The 16,879-nt window shown below is 40.4% G+C and overlaps 1 protein-coding gene across 2 annotated transcripts in view; it reads left to right on the top strand.

The window, feature by feature from the left end:
- The window catches only part of Prkaa2 (protein kinase, AMP-activated, alpha 2 catalytic subunit), an 80,250-nt gene extending 73,237 nt beyond the window's left edge, over positions 1 to 7,013 (top strand). The window contains exon 8 of one of the 2 annotated variants that reach the window (NM_001356568.1): positions 332 to 7,013. In NM_001356568.1, coding sequence (NP_001343497.1) covers positions 332 to 570 — 239 coding nt within the window. In that variant the 3' untranslated portion in view covers positions 571 to 7,013. The remainder of the gene's footprint in view (positions 1 to 331) is intronic. The other variant, NM_178143.2, reaches the window with a different exon arrangement.
- Positions 7,014 to 16,879: the final 9,866 nt, after the last annotated feature.

Below are 16,879 nucleotides of genomic sequence, written 5' to 3'. Positions count from 1 at the left end.
ACCTGGCACAATGTGACCTAGTGTTAAAATCATCACAAAGACATGGTGGGTGGGTCCTCCACTCTTCAAGCAGATCTAAACAAAGTATAAGTAAAACCAAACCTGTGGTCTTAGCAGAAAATAAATTGCCGAGGATGTAATGACTTTTCAGATGTATGCATATTCCCTTTCATTTCCTTATAAATGCTGCATCTTCTAAACACAAGCATCACAGTCCTTCCTAAGCTCCTTGCTCAGATCGGTTTTACTTCGCCTTCTGCAGCATCTTCCCCGGGAGGACTCGGGCAAGCACTCGGCTGTTGCTATGTTTACTGTTCTTTGGTCGTTTCAGATGAGGTGGTGGAGCAGAGGTCTGGTTCTTCAACACCCCAGCGCTCCTGTTCTGCTGCGGGCCTCCACAGAGCACGGTCAAGTTTTGATTCCAGCACAGCTGAGAACCACTCCCTTTCTGGCTCTCTCACTGGCTCTTTGACTGGCAGCACTTTGTCCTCGGCATCCCCGCGCCTGGGCAGTCACACCATGGATTTTTTTGAAATGTGCGCCAGTCTTATCACTGCTTTAGCTCGTTGATTATCCACCCCTGGTCTCTGTCTTTCTGTCACCCCCCTGTGAAATCACATACACTCTTTAAATTATTATCTCACTCGGTATTACGTGCTCTGCAATAGAAGTTGGTGTGAACATTCCCAGGTGACATGCAGTGTTATTGAAATCACCGAAAACACAGAAATCCAGCATTCTGTTTACTCGTAGAACTCTGTAACTCTCCTGTGCCTGTGACAAGTTTGCATGGGTAGTACTGGGTGAGTGTGGTGGCGCTTGCTAACTTACACCTGTGAATTCGCTGTAGATGGCAAGCACACCTCACTGATGAACGAACCCGCTGAGGTAGGGGTGGTTCAATGGGCCTCCTTCCTTCATGTTTCCTGTACGTAAATCCGGTTTACCTCCTAAACTTCAGCAGCTGTTAGGCTGCCTGGGCACTCTTGCACAAGAAGATTAAGATATAGAATAACTGTTAGGGAAATATTATTTCAATGTAGAAATCTGAAAATCCTGTCCCCCTAAATATTAGAAACCAAAGTCTTTTAAATTATTTCTGCAAATACTGCCTAGTATTAGCCATTAAGACTGTGTTTCTGATAACAGGAGCCTAATCTCCCAGCTTCCTGACAGTTGTGCAAGGCGCCTAGTTAAATCACACCACCACCAAGCAAAACAAAACCATGCAAAATTAGTACACAGTTCAATGAGACAAGCAAAATACCAACAACAGTCTCTTAAAAGAAAATTCTACTCTATGATCTTGTTTGTGTTTATCAGACTGGGGTAGCTGGGAGGAGGGCCGGCAGTCATGGCCCTCTGGCATGTTTGCTAATTCCCTTAACATTTGTTATCGATGCCACCTCCTCCCTCCGTCTTCCTCAGGAGCCTCTGTCTTGCTCAATGCTTTTCCCTTTCATTAATCCTTTAGCTAAAAACCTTGCTTTGGCCATCATGTCTTTGTATACTTCCAAAGCTTGATCTCTGTGACCTTCACTGTTGAACCTGATTGGACAGGGAAGCCTTAAATATTTAAAAGTATATTCTCCTGGAATACGTATATGTGTTGTTTACATATATATACATATGTATTGACACATCAGTGCTTTTAATCAAAAAAAAACCAAACATTTTTGTGCAAGTTTTTTTTTTAATTTAAGACAAAAAAGCACTATATTGCAAGATAGATTAAGTTAATTGATTATATGTTGTTTTGGTAAAAGTATTTTAAATTATGTGTAATTTATCTAATAATTATTTATTCATCTATTGTATTTATGTTGTAATTTTAAAAATCATTGATCTGATTCACCCTAGAAAATATTAAGCTCTTGAAAAAAAAAAAAAGCAACATTGCCTTGACAGGTTTCTCTTCACCAAAAATTGTATATTTTCTATTTACCAAGAAGCAAATGAGACTGTTAGACCAGGTTTCTCATGAGATTCCAGAAGACAAGTTTGTCTGTCTTTAAATAGCTTTTTGAATCAGGAATTTGCATCATATCACATCAGATAACTTTGTAGTTCTTTTAAAAAGATGGTCAATATTTATCACTCCAACTTCTCAATGGTAAAATAAAAGAATCTTTGCCCACTGATTGAGAAGGAGAGTGTATAATTTAAGGTACCTTAAGTTTAATCTTTGAAAGATTGCCATCTTGTGGCAATAGATGGTAATTTTAGTAGTTATTTTAATACCAATACTTAGTCCTGCCTGGGTTATCTAATGTGTTTTATGAATGTGGCATAGTTCTGACTTCTCCAAATGTGTCTGTATCCTTGTTTGTGGGGTGGGGGAGAGATCACCTTATGATGTTTGCCTAATCATGGCATGGAAGGCCTTGAAGTAAGGAACTGAATAGATTCTTTACCTCTAATAACAGCATCCACAACAGTGATGAAGGCAGGAAGGAGGCAGAATGCTTTTAGTCTAGTGAATTTAAACCAAAATTACTTTATATGAATGATTATGATGCTATTCAAGAGCTAAAAGTTATTTACTATTGTCTTAATTCATTCCAGTATTATGAATACCCAGGTTGACAGTTACCTGCTGAATTTCAGGAGAACTGAAGGTCATTTTGTTTCTTTTAACATTTTAAGACATAATTATTTAATGAATCTAGATGATAGAGTAAGTTGGTTTTCAGAGAGAATTCAGTGACTCATCTCGAAAAGCAGAGGCAGGAATTCAGTCACAGCATAGGGATTTGTTGCTCTTGGAAACAGAGAAGGAAAGAATTCTTTGCAAATTTACAGTTCCTACATTTCAGTCAATCCTATGGGTATGGTAGGTACTGAGTTTAGAGCAGCCTATCCTCTTGGATCGTGCGGAGAATAACTATTAAGTTATAGATGTGGTATGTCTTGGAAACGGAGTCCATCTGTTTCCAAAATAGTATTTCCTAAAACAAAGAAATCCCACAAAATAATTTTGAAATACATTGTGTTCTGCTCTGCACCTTGCAGAGGACAGTGACTATTAACTCGAAAGACTTGCAGACTTTGAGAAAAAAACAAAACAAAAAGACCCCACATAACTGCAAAAACCCTACTTTGCCCAAACTAGTTTACTCTTTTAAAACGTTTGCTGAGTCTGGTTGCTTACCTGTAATACGACTGGGGAGTATGAGGCAGGAAGATACGTTGGGGCCTAAGAACTAGATAGATAGCAAGACCTTGTTTCAAATTGAAACAATAAAGGAACTGTAGCATCCCATAAGAACATAGGAGAAACGATTGTCTCTGAGCGCCACGGTGTGGTCGTTAGTGACAGTGAGTAACACCTCTTCCCCAGAGCCTGATGCTAATTCAGATCTGCTCCATTGACCATGCACATAGGGTCATCCTGAGTCTGGGCTTGTACCACATGCTGGTTTTCCTAATCATATGATGCTTTTTAGGTAGAACATCTATTCTTTTTTTCCCTTAGAGGGTGACTGAAAAGTCCTAGACAAGGTTACTTATGGAAAACCAGAAGAGTAAGAGAGCAGTGGCTTTCTGTTGTGGCTTCATGGATAGCAAGCCAGTTTTATTCATTTTTCAATGGCCACTGAACGTTTTCTAAGTCCTTTTATTTAGGAAACCAAAATTGAAGCTATCTCAAAGTAAATCTACAGGGAGAGAGAAAACCAAACCATTCACAAGTTAGGGTTCTGTTTTGATCAAGAACTCTTGTAAAAGGCCCTTGCAACATCTGGTTATCTGCAGAGAGAAGCTAGGAGCCTAAGCTAAGCAGAAACATTAAGACCCTCTGTGTTAGGGAATTGGGTATATGTAGCACAGTAATTCTCTACTTTATGCAAGTAAGTATTCAAGAATATTTACTTAATTCTCAATCTACTCTTTTCTTAGCTAGTTTGTACTCAGGGAACACAAATTTAATACAAATGAAATGAAACACAATTTGGAAAATAATCGTAAACAACCGAATCAGATTTTTATACTGCTTCATCTGTAGTCTCTGCTAACATGCAAGCATGCTTAGTTAATGTGGGCCCCACACTGATGTTCATAAGACTTAACAGCCTGGAACATACCTAACACAGATACCACAGCTCTGCCTGGTCACTCCCAGGGTGAAGTCTCATACCTAAATGTGAGACTGCCCGTAGACTTGTCTGCTTTGTGTTTGGTTCAGTCTGGCAACTTGTCCTTCAGTTCTCTGTGGCTTGTTAAGTAGGGCTTATGGCTTAGTAGTTCTTGGCAACTCTGTTGAAAACTCTGGATAGTAAGTGTGATCTAGGACTTGGCCTCAATTTAAAACCCTAAAATGAAAGGGATGGACACAGAGCTATCGTCCCTCTGAGCTCTGAAGTCATGCCTTGTTTACTACTTCAGAGCGTCAGTGTGAGTGTTCACATTTTATGTATTTGTTTGCTAGTATGAGTGTTTTTTCCTTAGTCCGAGGCATTTCAAAGGTACACTAACCAAAAGTACTTGGACTACTGGAATGCAAAACTGAAAACATGGTGTGGATTTAGCATTCATTAGAAGATGACTGCTAGGTAGCAGTGGTGGGGCCCATGCATTTCCAGGTCTGCTAGTGCTCCCTCGCAGTACCCAGTCCAGTAAGCAGGCTCACTGCAGTTGATCATCTTCTGGGCTGAACAGAAAGAGTTTGTGAAACATCTGAGAGTCAAGTAATAAAAATAAACACTGGTGTGTTGTTTGTAAGTCCTGGAATGACATATAGTAGTTATAAGTGAATGTAGTTAGTCTAATTATAAAAGCTAGTTGATTGCACTAACTAGATGTAATTTTGTGAAATATTTATGATTATATTGATTTTATTATAAGTATTTATAAGTTATTGAGGGTGCTTAAAATCCAGAAAAATCTCTAGGACATATTTTTTTTTCTGAAATTGTATTTATATGATTTGGGTGTAGGGAGTTTTATACTGGTGACTGAGCCCAGGCTTCCCGTGTAAGAAGCAAGGGCTTAACTTCAACCTCAATCCCCTGGCCCTCTACATGATTCTGAAAGTCCAGGCGCTCTTTGTCGAGGAAAATTAGCCCCAGCCCGATCTAAATGATCACAGTTTGTGACTGCTAGCTGAACTAGGCTTATCTAAATTTCATTTTGGCCATTTTTAATTTTGTGCATAAATGAGATGACACTGTTTTTATACAGTGTGTCTCTCTGAGCTACCTAATCACTATTGGCTCTGATAGAAGTTCACCAAGCCTTTTTAAACTTGGAAACGTAACTTAAGTTAATGAGCTTTAAGTCATGCATATATGTATGTGTATATATACATATGGATTATGTAAACAAGTTAGCAGCGGCGTCTTTATCAGCGGCGCCTTTCCTTGAATATTTATGATGCGGTTGATGCTACTGAACAGTAATACCGTGAGGAACAGGCCCCAGTCTAGACTCTAGACTGGATGGAGTTTTGATTAAGCTTCTTCAGCCATAACCTGTTCAGAATCAGGTCCAATCCAGACGTTATCAGACTGCAGGCCTGTATTTTGTGAGCCAACATTAATGTTTACTGCCAGCCTTGCATAGCAGTGCCGGTTGCGACTGCATGTGACTTTTAGTAACTGTAGTTTATGTCTAAAAGCAGTTCAAGTTTTATAGAGGTAATTCATGATTATTTGAACAAGCAGGGTGGGTAATTCAAATATATTTAAAGTGCAATTAAGGAAATTCTAGGGTATAATATTCTTTCCAGTTTTAAAAAAAATAGTTAAGGATTTTTAGAATGTCCTAGAATGAAAAAAATTTTTTTTGGACAGACTTTTTAAAAAACAAGGTTTATACAGATTTTTTTTTTTAATTCAAGGTTTGCTACTTTGTGTTTATTTAAATTTGCAAAGAGAAACCGAAGCCTCCTAGGAAAGAGTTGCATTGTTATTTTTCTCCTGCTAGTCTGAATGTGCATTTTCACAGCTAAAAGTCACTTGTAAATAAGGTTTGTTACCACATTCGAAGCCCATGTTTTCTAAATGGAGAACATTTTCCCAGAATCAAAGAGACATAGACCCACTGTCTACACAAAGAAAGAAAGCGTACCTGGTGCCTTCTCAAATAATTGTAGAGTCAAAGTGAACGTGTTCCAAGTCTGCCCCACCCCACCCCCTCTCCTGTTCCTCGGGTTCTCTGTGACCTACCTGTCCCTCCCACAGACGGTCACAGGATTTGCTTCTGCCCTTTCAGTTCTACTTGACCAAACCTCACAGCATCACCAGTGACGTTCTTCACTGAATACATTTTCTCTTTCACTTATTTCACTTTTTAAAGCCACCTGGGAAAATATTTGGCTGCCTTCTTATGCTTTTAAAATGAATGCAATTATTAGCAGTGTTTATATTTGAAAGTTTATAAAGGAAAGAAATTCAGAGCTAAGGACTGACTCTTAATTGGATCTAATTCCCTGTGTGTTACGATAGCAGCACAAGTTATGTAACCTTGTGTAGTTTTCTCTTGTACAAAATGTGGATGATAACCTACCTCACAGATGTGTGTGAGAAGCCGTTTCAAAGCCCCTAAGTAGGGGTTTATAGTCCCATCCTCAGTGTCAATCCTCCCTTTTTTACTAGACACCTTTGAGAATGGTAGGATGAGTATCTTGTTTTTAGATGTCATATGTAATAAGGGCATAGTGCTGAGAATGTTTAAGACACAGTTTCACAAATCATAGTGTTCTTACTGTAAGACACTTAAAAATTTCTTGAAAACCTCAAATGTTTAAATATCGAATCTGTCTTTTGTTTCAATAAATATTGTTATTCAAAGTGTTGTCTGAAGCTGCCTTAATGTACCAAAATACAACTGTCAAAACTGTTCACAACTATATTCATGGTTGTACTGTTTTGAGTGTTCATTTTGAAGTTGCTATGAACTATGACCTTGAAGGATAGTATTTTGATATTATTTTGGTAGGAATAGTTGTGGTTTTTTTTTTCATCATGTTTAACAGTGACTTTTGTGTGTAAAAAATAAAACTGAAACTTGGCAGATACTAGGTTGTGTCCATGATCATCACGTAGTGTATTACTGGATAGTAATAATTTGACTTGCTTTTCTGGGGCACCATGCATTCGTTCTTAGCCTATACAATAGTCCCATAATATATGGCGCAGTGGCAGAGTACATCTCTATTTAAAAACATTGTTAAATTATTGAAATTGGGACTACTTTTTATAATCAGTTTCAGAACAGAAACCAACAGATTTACAGTTATTTTATTTAAATAACTGTAGATTATAATTTTAGTTTTATTTGTTACATATTCTTATGAGTTCAATGATCAGTGAAAAGGGTCATCTTTAGTAACCGTATAGAAAAGAGAGTGAGTTGCATAGCAGTTCCTATGTGCAGGCTCCCTCTGATTAATGTTTGCACTTGTATGGAACTCCTTGGCAACAAACACAAGAGGAAAGTGGCCTGTCTAATTGCGCGTCTGCATTTTCCACAAAATCAAATTAAAGTGTGGTTAATTTGAAAGCTATTTTTGTTTCTATTCAGTAATTATGCTAATATTCCGTGTTCCAGTTAAGAGAAAGCTGTATTAGGAAGAAATTGCTTGGGACTCGTTGGCTGTTTCATACCATCATTGCTCACTTTTGTCTTTGTTACTGCACACTATAGTTTTTCCATATATATATATGGGTCTCTGGTGCTTTACCTGTGTGTGTGTGTGTGTGTGTGTGTGTGTGTGTGTGTGTGTGTGTGTGTGTGTGAAGGTGTCAGAGCCCTGGGACTAGTGGAGTAACAGATGCACATGAACTGTCATGTGGCTGCTGGGAATTGAACCTGGGACCTCTGGAAGAGCAGCCTGTGCTCTTGACCACTGAGCCATCTCTCCAGACCCCATACTTTACAGTTTCTTACCTGAGCCATGTCTGGGTATTCCATTTTTATAACAAACTGCCACAATTTTAAGGACTTAGCACAGGTTTATTGTTTTACTCTTTGGAAGTGCCATGGGCATACTTGGGTTCTCTCAGGTGACTAAACACAAAGCCACTTCTACTAATTTTTTGTTGTTGTTGTTATCATTATTTTTCCTCCTCTTTGTCTTCCTTCCCTATACCCCTCTTCTTCTCCTTCCCACTTCTTCTTCACCTCTGTTTCGTTTGGTTTTGTTTGTTTGTTTTTTGAGACAGGGTCTCATGTGACTAACCTTCCCTTGGACTTGGTGTGAAGTTGAGGGAACCTTCAGCTTCTGATTCTCCCGTGTCTACCTCCCACGTGCTAGGATTCAAGACATGCACCACTATTCCCATGTTATGCTGTGGTGGATATTAAACCTAGAGTCTCACGCGTGCAAGGTAAGCAGTCTGCCACCTAAGTGATGTCCTCAGCCCCTTGGCTTACTTTTAAACTACAAATACTTCGTTGATATATTAATTGTACATAATGATGGGTTCGAAGGTTTTTTTTTTTGTGTGTGTGTGTAATTGTAACATGTGCTTTGACCATGTTTCCTCTTACTCTTCCTGTCTCCCTCTTCCTTCTGGTTTTGTTGTTGTTCATTCCTTTAGACAGTTTTGCTTTTACTTTCAAGGCATATGCATTTATATATACACACATATATCATTTTATGTGTCTTTGTAAAATCCAGAATCTACGTGAGGAAACTTGATAGTTGTCTATGTCTGACTTATTTTGCTTAACATGATGCCTCGTAGCCATTTTTTCTGAAAATAGCATAGTTTTGTTCTTACAGGCTCATATGTATGTATCTGTTTGTGCCCTGAGTGTGCCATGTGTTTTTAGGGGCCTACTGAAGCTAGAAAAAGACTTCCGACCCCATGTGCTTCAGTTCCAGATGATTTTGGGCCCAAGGGTGCTGGGATAGAACCTGGGTTCTCTGGAAGAGCAAGTACTCTGACCATGGAGCCATTTTTCCATCTCCAGTAATCTAACTCTTTTTGGCTGAATAAAACTGCACTCTGGGTGTGTGTGTGTGTGTTACAATTCACACTTTCTTTACAATCAACTCTTGACTGACAGGTATTCTAAGTAGGGCTGCCTAACCATGTACGGCAAGCACCTCTGTGGGGTGTTGACTTAGGATCCGTCAGGATTGTGCGTACATCCAGGAGGCAGAGCTAGATCATCTCATGTTCTTTTTTTAGGTTTTTCTAGGAATCTTCTTACTGCTTTCCATAGTGGCTGCATCGGATGTACATTTCTATCACACTCTGCAGGGTTCTCCTCCCTGCATCCCACACACGTTCCCTAGCATTTGTTGCTAGTTCTTTTCTTAATAGTAGCAGTTTTCTGTATCAGTAGCTGTATCATTGTGCTTCAATTCACATTCTCCTAACAGCTGAAGATGTTAAACCTCTTAAAAAACGTTTATTGACCATTTATACTTTATGGATTGAGAAGTGTTTGTCCATTTAATTAGCCCATTTGCACTGTTCAGAATGGGGATATTTAGGGTTTTTAGCTCTTTATACAGTCCAGATAGTAATCCTCTGTCAGATTTATCGAGGCAGTTTCCCCCTTCAGTGAGCTATCTTGACTTGATTGTTTCTTTTGTTGTGCAGAAGGGTTTTTTTTTCCTTCCTTCCTTCCTTCCTTCCTTCCTTCCTTCCTTCCTTCCTTCCTTCCTTCCCTCCCTCCCTCCCTCCCTCCCTCCCTCCCTCCCTCCTTCCTTTCCTCCCTCCCTCCTTCCCTCTTCCTTTCCTTTCCTTTCCTTTCCTTTCCTTTCCTTTCCTTTCCTTTCCTTTCCTTTCCTTTCCTTCCTTTCTTTTTTTTTTTCATTTGCTCATTCCCTTCTCTGACTCCAAACTCTCTCTCTCTTGCATCCCTCCTTGCTCTCTTTAAATTCATGGCTTCTTTTCATAAATCCGTGTGTGTGTGTGTGTGTGTGTGTGTGTGTGTGTGTGTGTGTGTGTGTGTGTGTGTGAGCCTGTTCTTAAATACATAAATACAACCACCTCAGCCAGAATAATGTTACTTCTGTGTATATATTTTCAGGGCTGACATTTTGGTTTGAGATGACCAGTTAGTGTGCTCTTCCCTGGAGAAGACAGTTTCTCCCGCTCTTCTCATTCTTTGCTTGCTTGTAGTTCTTTGTGTAGGACTAAGGCTTCCTGACCCTGTCTTCTGTGCACATTAGCATGTCTAGTGTTACCTTTGTGTAGTCCCTGTTGATGAGACTTTATGGTTGTAGCTTCTGACGTTCCTAGGAGACACAATCTCAGAGCAAACTCCTCGTTCCTTTGGCTCTTGGAATCTTTGCATCTCCTTTTCCTCAACGTTTTATAGGCATCTTAGGATCAGGAGTTGTATTGTTGATGTATCCATTTTAGGACAAGGTTCTATAACTGTCTTTTGGTTGGTTGTGGTTTTCTGTAATGGTCTCCAACTGTTACAAAGATGATGAGGAGTGTGCTCTACTTTTATGTGTAGGTATGAGGACAAATATTTAGAAATTAGGGATTATGCTGGTCTAGTAGAGTGATTGTAGCTTCTCCAGGATCCATGATTTTCACTAGTGCTGGGAAGTTGGCTACTTTTCCAGTACCAGTACTAGGTCTTAAGTTCAATTAGAGAGCTGTTGGTTACCATCAAGGTGTGTGTACCACTACTGTACCCTTAGGATTATTGTTCCATGCAGGTAGTTGTTGGGCTTCATAGACATGATTGCTAGGTGGGACTCTTGTTGCTTCCTTGCTTTGGAAGCTTTCATGATGCCTTCTGATACCATAAAAGCCAGTCCTCAGGGAGGGGGCTTTGGGGTCAGTTCTAGCTCAGGAGCCGCTCAGTTTAAGTGCACGGCGTCTTCAACAAATAGGGACTTACTGTCTACCTTTGTGGGGCTACCAATGGCAGGAGCCATAGCCTATAGTGTTTTATAAAGGAAGACCGTGCAGATGTTTTTGGTTTCCTGTAACTCTATTTGTCAATTAGTAGTTTTATTGAGTAATAGGAGTCCTTTTCAGAAAGAGGTTGCCTGTGCCTTTATCATAAACCTGTTTTTCTCTCAGAGTTCTGGGTCCTATATTAAGGTGTTTGATCATTTTTTAATTGGTTTCTATACAGATGGATTAATTCCTATTCTCTTGCTTATACATAGCCAGCTTTTTATAGTACTATTTGTTGAAGAAGTGGCCTTTGCTCCAAACACTGTTTTTGACATCCTTGTCAAAATCACATACATTAAAAATATGAATTCTGGCAATCCATGGGCATGGCAAGTATTTAGTCTTCTGGTGTCTTTTCTAATTTTTTCCTTTGGTGCTTAATTTTTCATTGTAAAGTTCTTTTATTTCCAGTGTTAGATTTTTCTCCAATATATTTTGCTTTTTTAAAAAGACTTTTTACGTGCATTGATGTTTTCCCTGCATGTATGTCTGTGTGAGGGTGTTAGATCCCCTGAACTGGAGTTATAGATAGCTGTGAGCTGCCACATGGGTGTTTTAGAAGAGCAGCCAGTACTCTTAACTGCTGAGGTGTCGCCAGTCCATATTTTGCTTATATGTATACATATATATATATTTGCAGCTCTAGTAAATAAAATTATTTCCTTGATTTCTTTCTCAGCATGCTTTTTATTGATATATAAGAAGGTTATTGATTTTATATTCTAGTACTTTGCTGAGAGTATTTCTCGGTAGTAAGAAGTTTCGGTGATCTGTTTAGGCTTTTTCATATTATACGTTTACTGTTTATTCAGTATGTGTAGAGTGGCATGCTTGCCACAGTGCTCCCTTGTGCTTCTACAATAGTGCTCTGACATGGATGTCAGAAGACAGCTTTCTGGTGTGGGTCCTCCCCTTCCACCATGTGGGTTCTGGCAGTTGAACTCAGGATGTCAGTCGTGGTACAAGTGTCCTTATCCTCTGAGCATCTCACGGTCTTTTAAGCATAAGGCCATGCCATCTACAAAGTGGGATTCTTTAACTCTTCCTTTGCGAGCTGTTTGCCTTTAATTTCTTTCCCTTGCCTTATTGCTCTGGCTAAGATTTGAACACTAAATTAAATAATAGTCACAAAAGTAGGCCCCTTAATTGTGATCCTAACTTAGAGAAAATGCCTTTTTTTAAAAATCTAGTATAATATTGGCTATAGGTTTGATGTATGTATTCTTTATTGTTTTGAGATATGTTCTACCTATTCCTAGTTTCTTCAGAGTTTTGCATGTAGACGATGTTGAGTTTGGCAAACCCTCCACTGATTGATCATAAGGTTTTTTACCTTAATTCTTATTTATATGATAATGTATTACACTTGCTGATCCACATACTTTATGAACAGTGGAATTAAATAAATTTCATCATGATGAATTATCTTTTTTTTTTTTCCATTTTTTATTAGGTATTTAACTCATTTACATTTCCAATGCTATACCAAAAGTCCCCCATATCCACCCACCCCCACTCCCCTGCCCACCCACTCCCCCTTTTTGGCCCTGGTATTCCCCTGTACTGGGGCATATAAAGTTTGCAAGTCCAATGGGCCTCTCTTTCCAGTGATGGCCGACTAGGCCATCTTTTGATATATATGCAGCTAGAGTCAAGAGCTCCGGGGTACTGGTTAGCTCATAATGTTGTTCCACCTATAGGGTTGCAGATCCCTTTAGCTCCTTGGCTACTTTCTCTAGCTCCTCCATTGGGAGCCCTATGATCCATCCATTAGCTGACTGTGAGCATCCACTTCTGTGTTTGCTGGGCCCCGTCATAGTCTCACAAGAGACAGCTACATCTGCGTCCTTTCAATAAAATCTTGCTAGTGTATGCAATGGTGTCAGCGTTTGGATGCTGATTATGGGGTGGATCCCTGGCTATGGCAGTCTCTACATGGTCCATCCTTTCATCTCAGCTCCAAACTCCGTCTCTGTAACTCCTTCCATGGGTGTTTTCTTGAATTATCTTTTTTATATGTGCTGATTTTAGTTTGCCAGTATTTTATTGAAAAATTTGCATTTACCTTCCTTAAGAAGATTGGCCTATGATTATTTTGTTGTGTCTTCATGTGGTTTTGGTATCAGGGTAATACTGGCTTCATAAAATGAGTGTGGTACCATTCTGCTTGCACATGCATCCTTTAACAGCTAGTAAGTTCAGTAAGGAATCCTTTGTTATTGTTTGGTTTGGGTTTTGTTGTTGGGTTGGGTTTTTTGTTTGTTTGTTTTGGTTTTTGGTTTTTGATTTTTGGTTTTTCGAGACAGGGTTTCTCTGTGTAGCCCTGGCTGTTCTGGAACTCACTCTGTAGACCAGGCTGGCCTCGAACTCAGAAATCCACCTGCCTCTGCCTCCCAAGTGCTGGGATTAAAGGCGTGTGCCACCACTGCCAACTTTGTTATTGTTTTATATGAGAGACTATTATCACTTTAGCCTCCCTGCTTGTCATGTATCCATTTCAGTTGTTGATTCTCCTTGCTTGCCCTTTGGTAGGCTGTAGCTGCATGAGATATGTCGGTTTCCTCTGGCTTTCCCAAGTCTTTTGGTATTTAAGTTGTCAAAGTATGTTCTAATGATCTGAATTTCCTTGGACCCTGTCATCATGTTTTCTCCTTTTAAATTTTATTCTAATTAGCATACAAAGTATTAGTTATTTTTGTGGCATTTTCAAACAGAATTTTAGTTAGTGCTGCTCCTTCTCATCTCCCCATCCCCTGTGTTGGTGCTCCTCCTGCTCCTCTCATCTCCCCATCCCCTGTGTTGGTGCTCCTCCTGCTCCTCTCATCTCCCCATCCCCTGTGTTGGTGCTCCTCCTGCTCCTCTCATCTCCCCGTCCCCTGTGTTGGTGCTCCTCCTGCTCCTCTCAGCTCCCCGTCCCCTGTGTTGGTGCTCCTCCTGCTCCTCTCAGCTCCCCGTCCCCTGTGTTGGTGCTCCTCCTGCTCCTCTCAGCTCCCCATCCCCTGTGTTGGTGCTCCTCCTGCTCTTCTCATCTCCCCATCCCCTGTGTTGGTGCTCCTCCTGCTCCTCTCATCTCCCCATCCCCTGTGTTGGTGCTCCTCCTGCTCCTCTCAGCTCCCTGTCCTCTGTGTTGGTGCTCCTCCTGCTCCTCTCATCTCCCCGTCCTCTGTGTTGGTGCTCCTCCTGCTCCTCTCATCTCCCCGTCCTCTGTGTTGGTGCTCCTCCTGCTCCTCTCATCTCCCCGTCCCCTGTGTTGGTGCTCCTCCTGCTCCTCTCAGCTCCCCGTCCCCTGTGTTGGTGCTCCTCCTGCTCCTCTCAGCTCCCCGTCCCCTGTGTTGGTGCTCCTCCTGCTCCTCTCAGCTCCCCGTCCCCTGTGTTGGTGCTCCTCCTGCTCCTCTCAGCTCCCCGTCCTCTGTCCTGCTTGCATCTGCCTCTGCCCAACTCTGTCAGCTTTCTGGCCATGGACATCCTCATGTCTGTCCTCAGCATTTCTTTCTTCTTACCTTACAATGGATAATTTCCTGGTTTGTTTCTGTTTTCAATTTCGGGGGGTGGTGGGGAGGTGTTTTATTTATTTTTTGCTTCACCCACATTTATGCCTGTTTATATGCACACGTGTGTACATTACAAGCTAAGATCTACATATAAGAGAGGCCATGCAGTTTTTGGCTCTCTAAGTTTGGGTCACTTCATAGAATACTCCTAGGCACATCTACTTTCCTGTAAACTTCATTTTTATTTATAACTGACTAAAATTCCATTATGCATATGCAGTACATTTTCCTTACCCATCAGTTGGTGGGCATTGGAGCTGTTCCTTTTTCTTGCTATTGTGGATGGTGTAGCAATAAGCACAGATGTATGTATACATGTCTCTGTGGGTAGGAAATGGAGACCCTTGGGTCTGGGCCCAGGAGTGGTACGTCCGGGTCCTGTGTTTACTTTTTGAGAACCCGTCACACTGATTTCTGTAATGGCTGTACAGTTTGCACAGCCACTGGCAATGAATAAAGGTTCCTCCTTTACACACTTTAAGGAGTGTTTGCCGGTGTTCTGTGGAGTGATGTGTGTGTCCGTGTGTGTGTGTGTGTGTGTCCGTGTGTGTGTCTGTCTGTGTATGTATGTGTCTCTCTGTGTTTATGCATGTGTCTCTGTGTTTTTAATCGTAGTCATTCTGAAGGGAATGAGATGGTCTATCACAGTAGTTTTAATTTGTGCTACCCTGATGGCTAGGGTTGTTGAATACTTTTAAAAATACTTACTGATAAATTCCCAGTAATTACTTCTGGAATATATTGAGTGAGTGATCTAGGAGTTCTTTTAGAATTAAGTTTACTTATCTATAAAGTGGACGCAGCAGTGTATAAACTCAAAAGATCCTTATGTTTTCCTCTTAAGGAATAAATGATATATATAAAATATTGTCAGATGCTTGACTAGTACGGCGTGTTAATGAATATTACTTCCCTTAAAAATTAAAAGAACTTATTGGTGATCTGTGTTTCTTCTTTTGAGGTCTGTCTATCTGTTCATTTTATTAGCCTATGTGTTCGCTGTTTCTCTGAGTGTTTAATTTTCACAGTTACTTTTCAGTTCTGGATATTAGCTCCTTATGTGAAGCATAGGTGACGAAATATTCTTATTGTACAGATTGTTCACCATGTGTGATAGTTTTGTTTTGCTCTGCAGAACAAAACAAATTTCACACAGTTCCATATATTATTTGGGGTTTGTTTCTTTAGGTGGTGGAGCTCTGTTTTCAGACTTCTTTGCTATACCTATATTTTGAAGGGGTTTCTCCTAGCAGGTTCAGCATTTTAGGTTTTATATTAAAGGCTTTGTTTGATCCACTTTAAATTGCTTTTTGTCCCGGGTGAAGTGGTGCGGATTTAACTTTATCTGCAGGCAGATGACAGGTTTTCCCCTCACCCCTTTTGAGCAGGCTGGCCTTTTCCTCCCCTCTCACTATGTTTTTAAACCTCTGTCAATAATTAGGTGGCCCTAGTTACTGGGATTATTTCTGGGACCACTGTTCTGACCCTCTGGCTTATGTCTGTTTTGATGCTGTTCCTAGGCTGTCCGTGTCCTTACAGCTCTGTAGCATGGCTGGAAACCAGGTGGTGTGATGTTTGTCACTGTGTTCTCTCCCTCCCTTCAGGCTTGCTGTGGCTGTTTGTGTGCCATTATGAATTCTTGTATTCTTCTTTCTAGTTGTGTGAAGAATAACCTCGGAATTTCGATGGGACTTGCATTGAATCTGCAGATTACTTTTAGTGCTATAATGGCTCTTACAATAGTCTGCCATTCTGGGAGTGGGGGAGACCTTTCTGTTGTCTAGCATTTTCTCTCAGTGTCTTAACGACCTCATTTAGAAGACTTTCACATCCTTCTTAAGGTTATTCCTAGGTACTCTTTTTTTCCTGGAACTATTATGACCAGGATGTTTTCCTAATTTCTTTCTCTGCAGTTTCATTGCTGGTATGTAAGAAAGGTACTGCTTTTTGTATATTGATTTGTAAACTACAAAGTCACTGAAAATTCTTATTAACTGACTTTCTGATATACTCTAAAAGGTTTTTAAATGTAGAGTAGTATATAATCATGTCATCTGGAAATGGATAACTTGATTTCTTCCATTTTTTATATATATTTTAATTTTTCTTTATTTATATTTCAAATGTTATCCCCTTTCCCAGTTTCCCCCCAGAAACTACCTATCCCACCCCCCTCCTACTATGATGGTGTTCTCCCACTCACCTACCCACTCCCGCCTTCCCAACCGGGCATTCCCCTACACTAGGGCATTGAGCCTTCACAGGGCCAAGGGCCTCTCCTCCCATTGATGCCTGACAAGTCTATCCTCTGCTATATATGTGGCTGGAGCCCCTGGGAGCTCTGGGGGAGATCTGGTTGGTTGATATTGTTGTTCTTCCTGTGGGGTTGCAAACCTCTTCAGCTCCTTCAGTCCTTTCTCTATCTCCTCCTTTGGGGACCCTGTGCTCTGT

Source organism: Mus musculus, chromosome 4 (assembly GCF_000001635.26).
Source record: "Mus musculus strain C57BL/6J chromosome 4, GRCm38.p6 C57BL/6J".
Classification (NCBI taxonomy): Eukaryota; Metazoa; Chordata; class Mammalia; order Rodentia; family Muridae; genus Mus; species Mus musculus.
The sequence above is the reverse complement of the archived record's forward strand: the minus strand, read 5'-3'. Positions and strand labels throughout refer to the sequence as shown.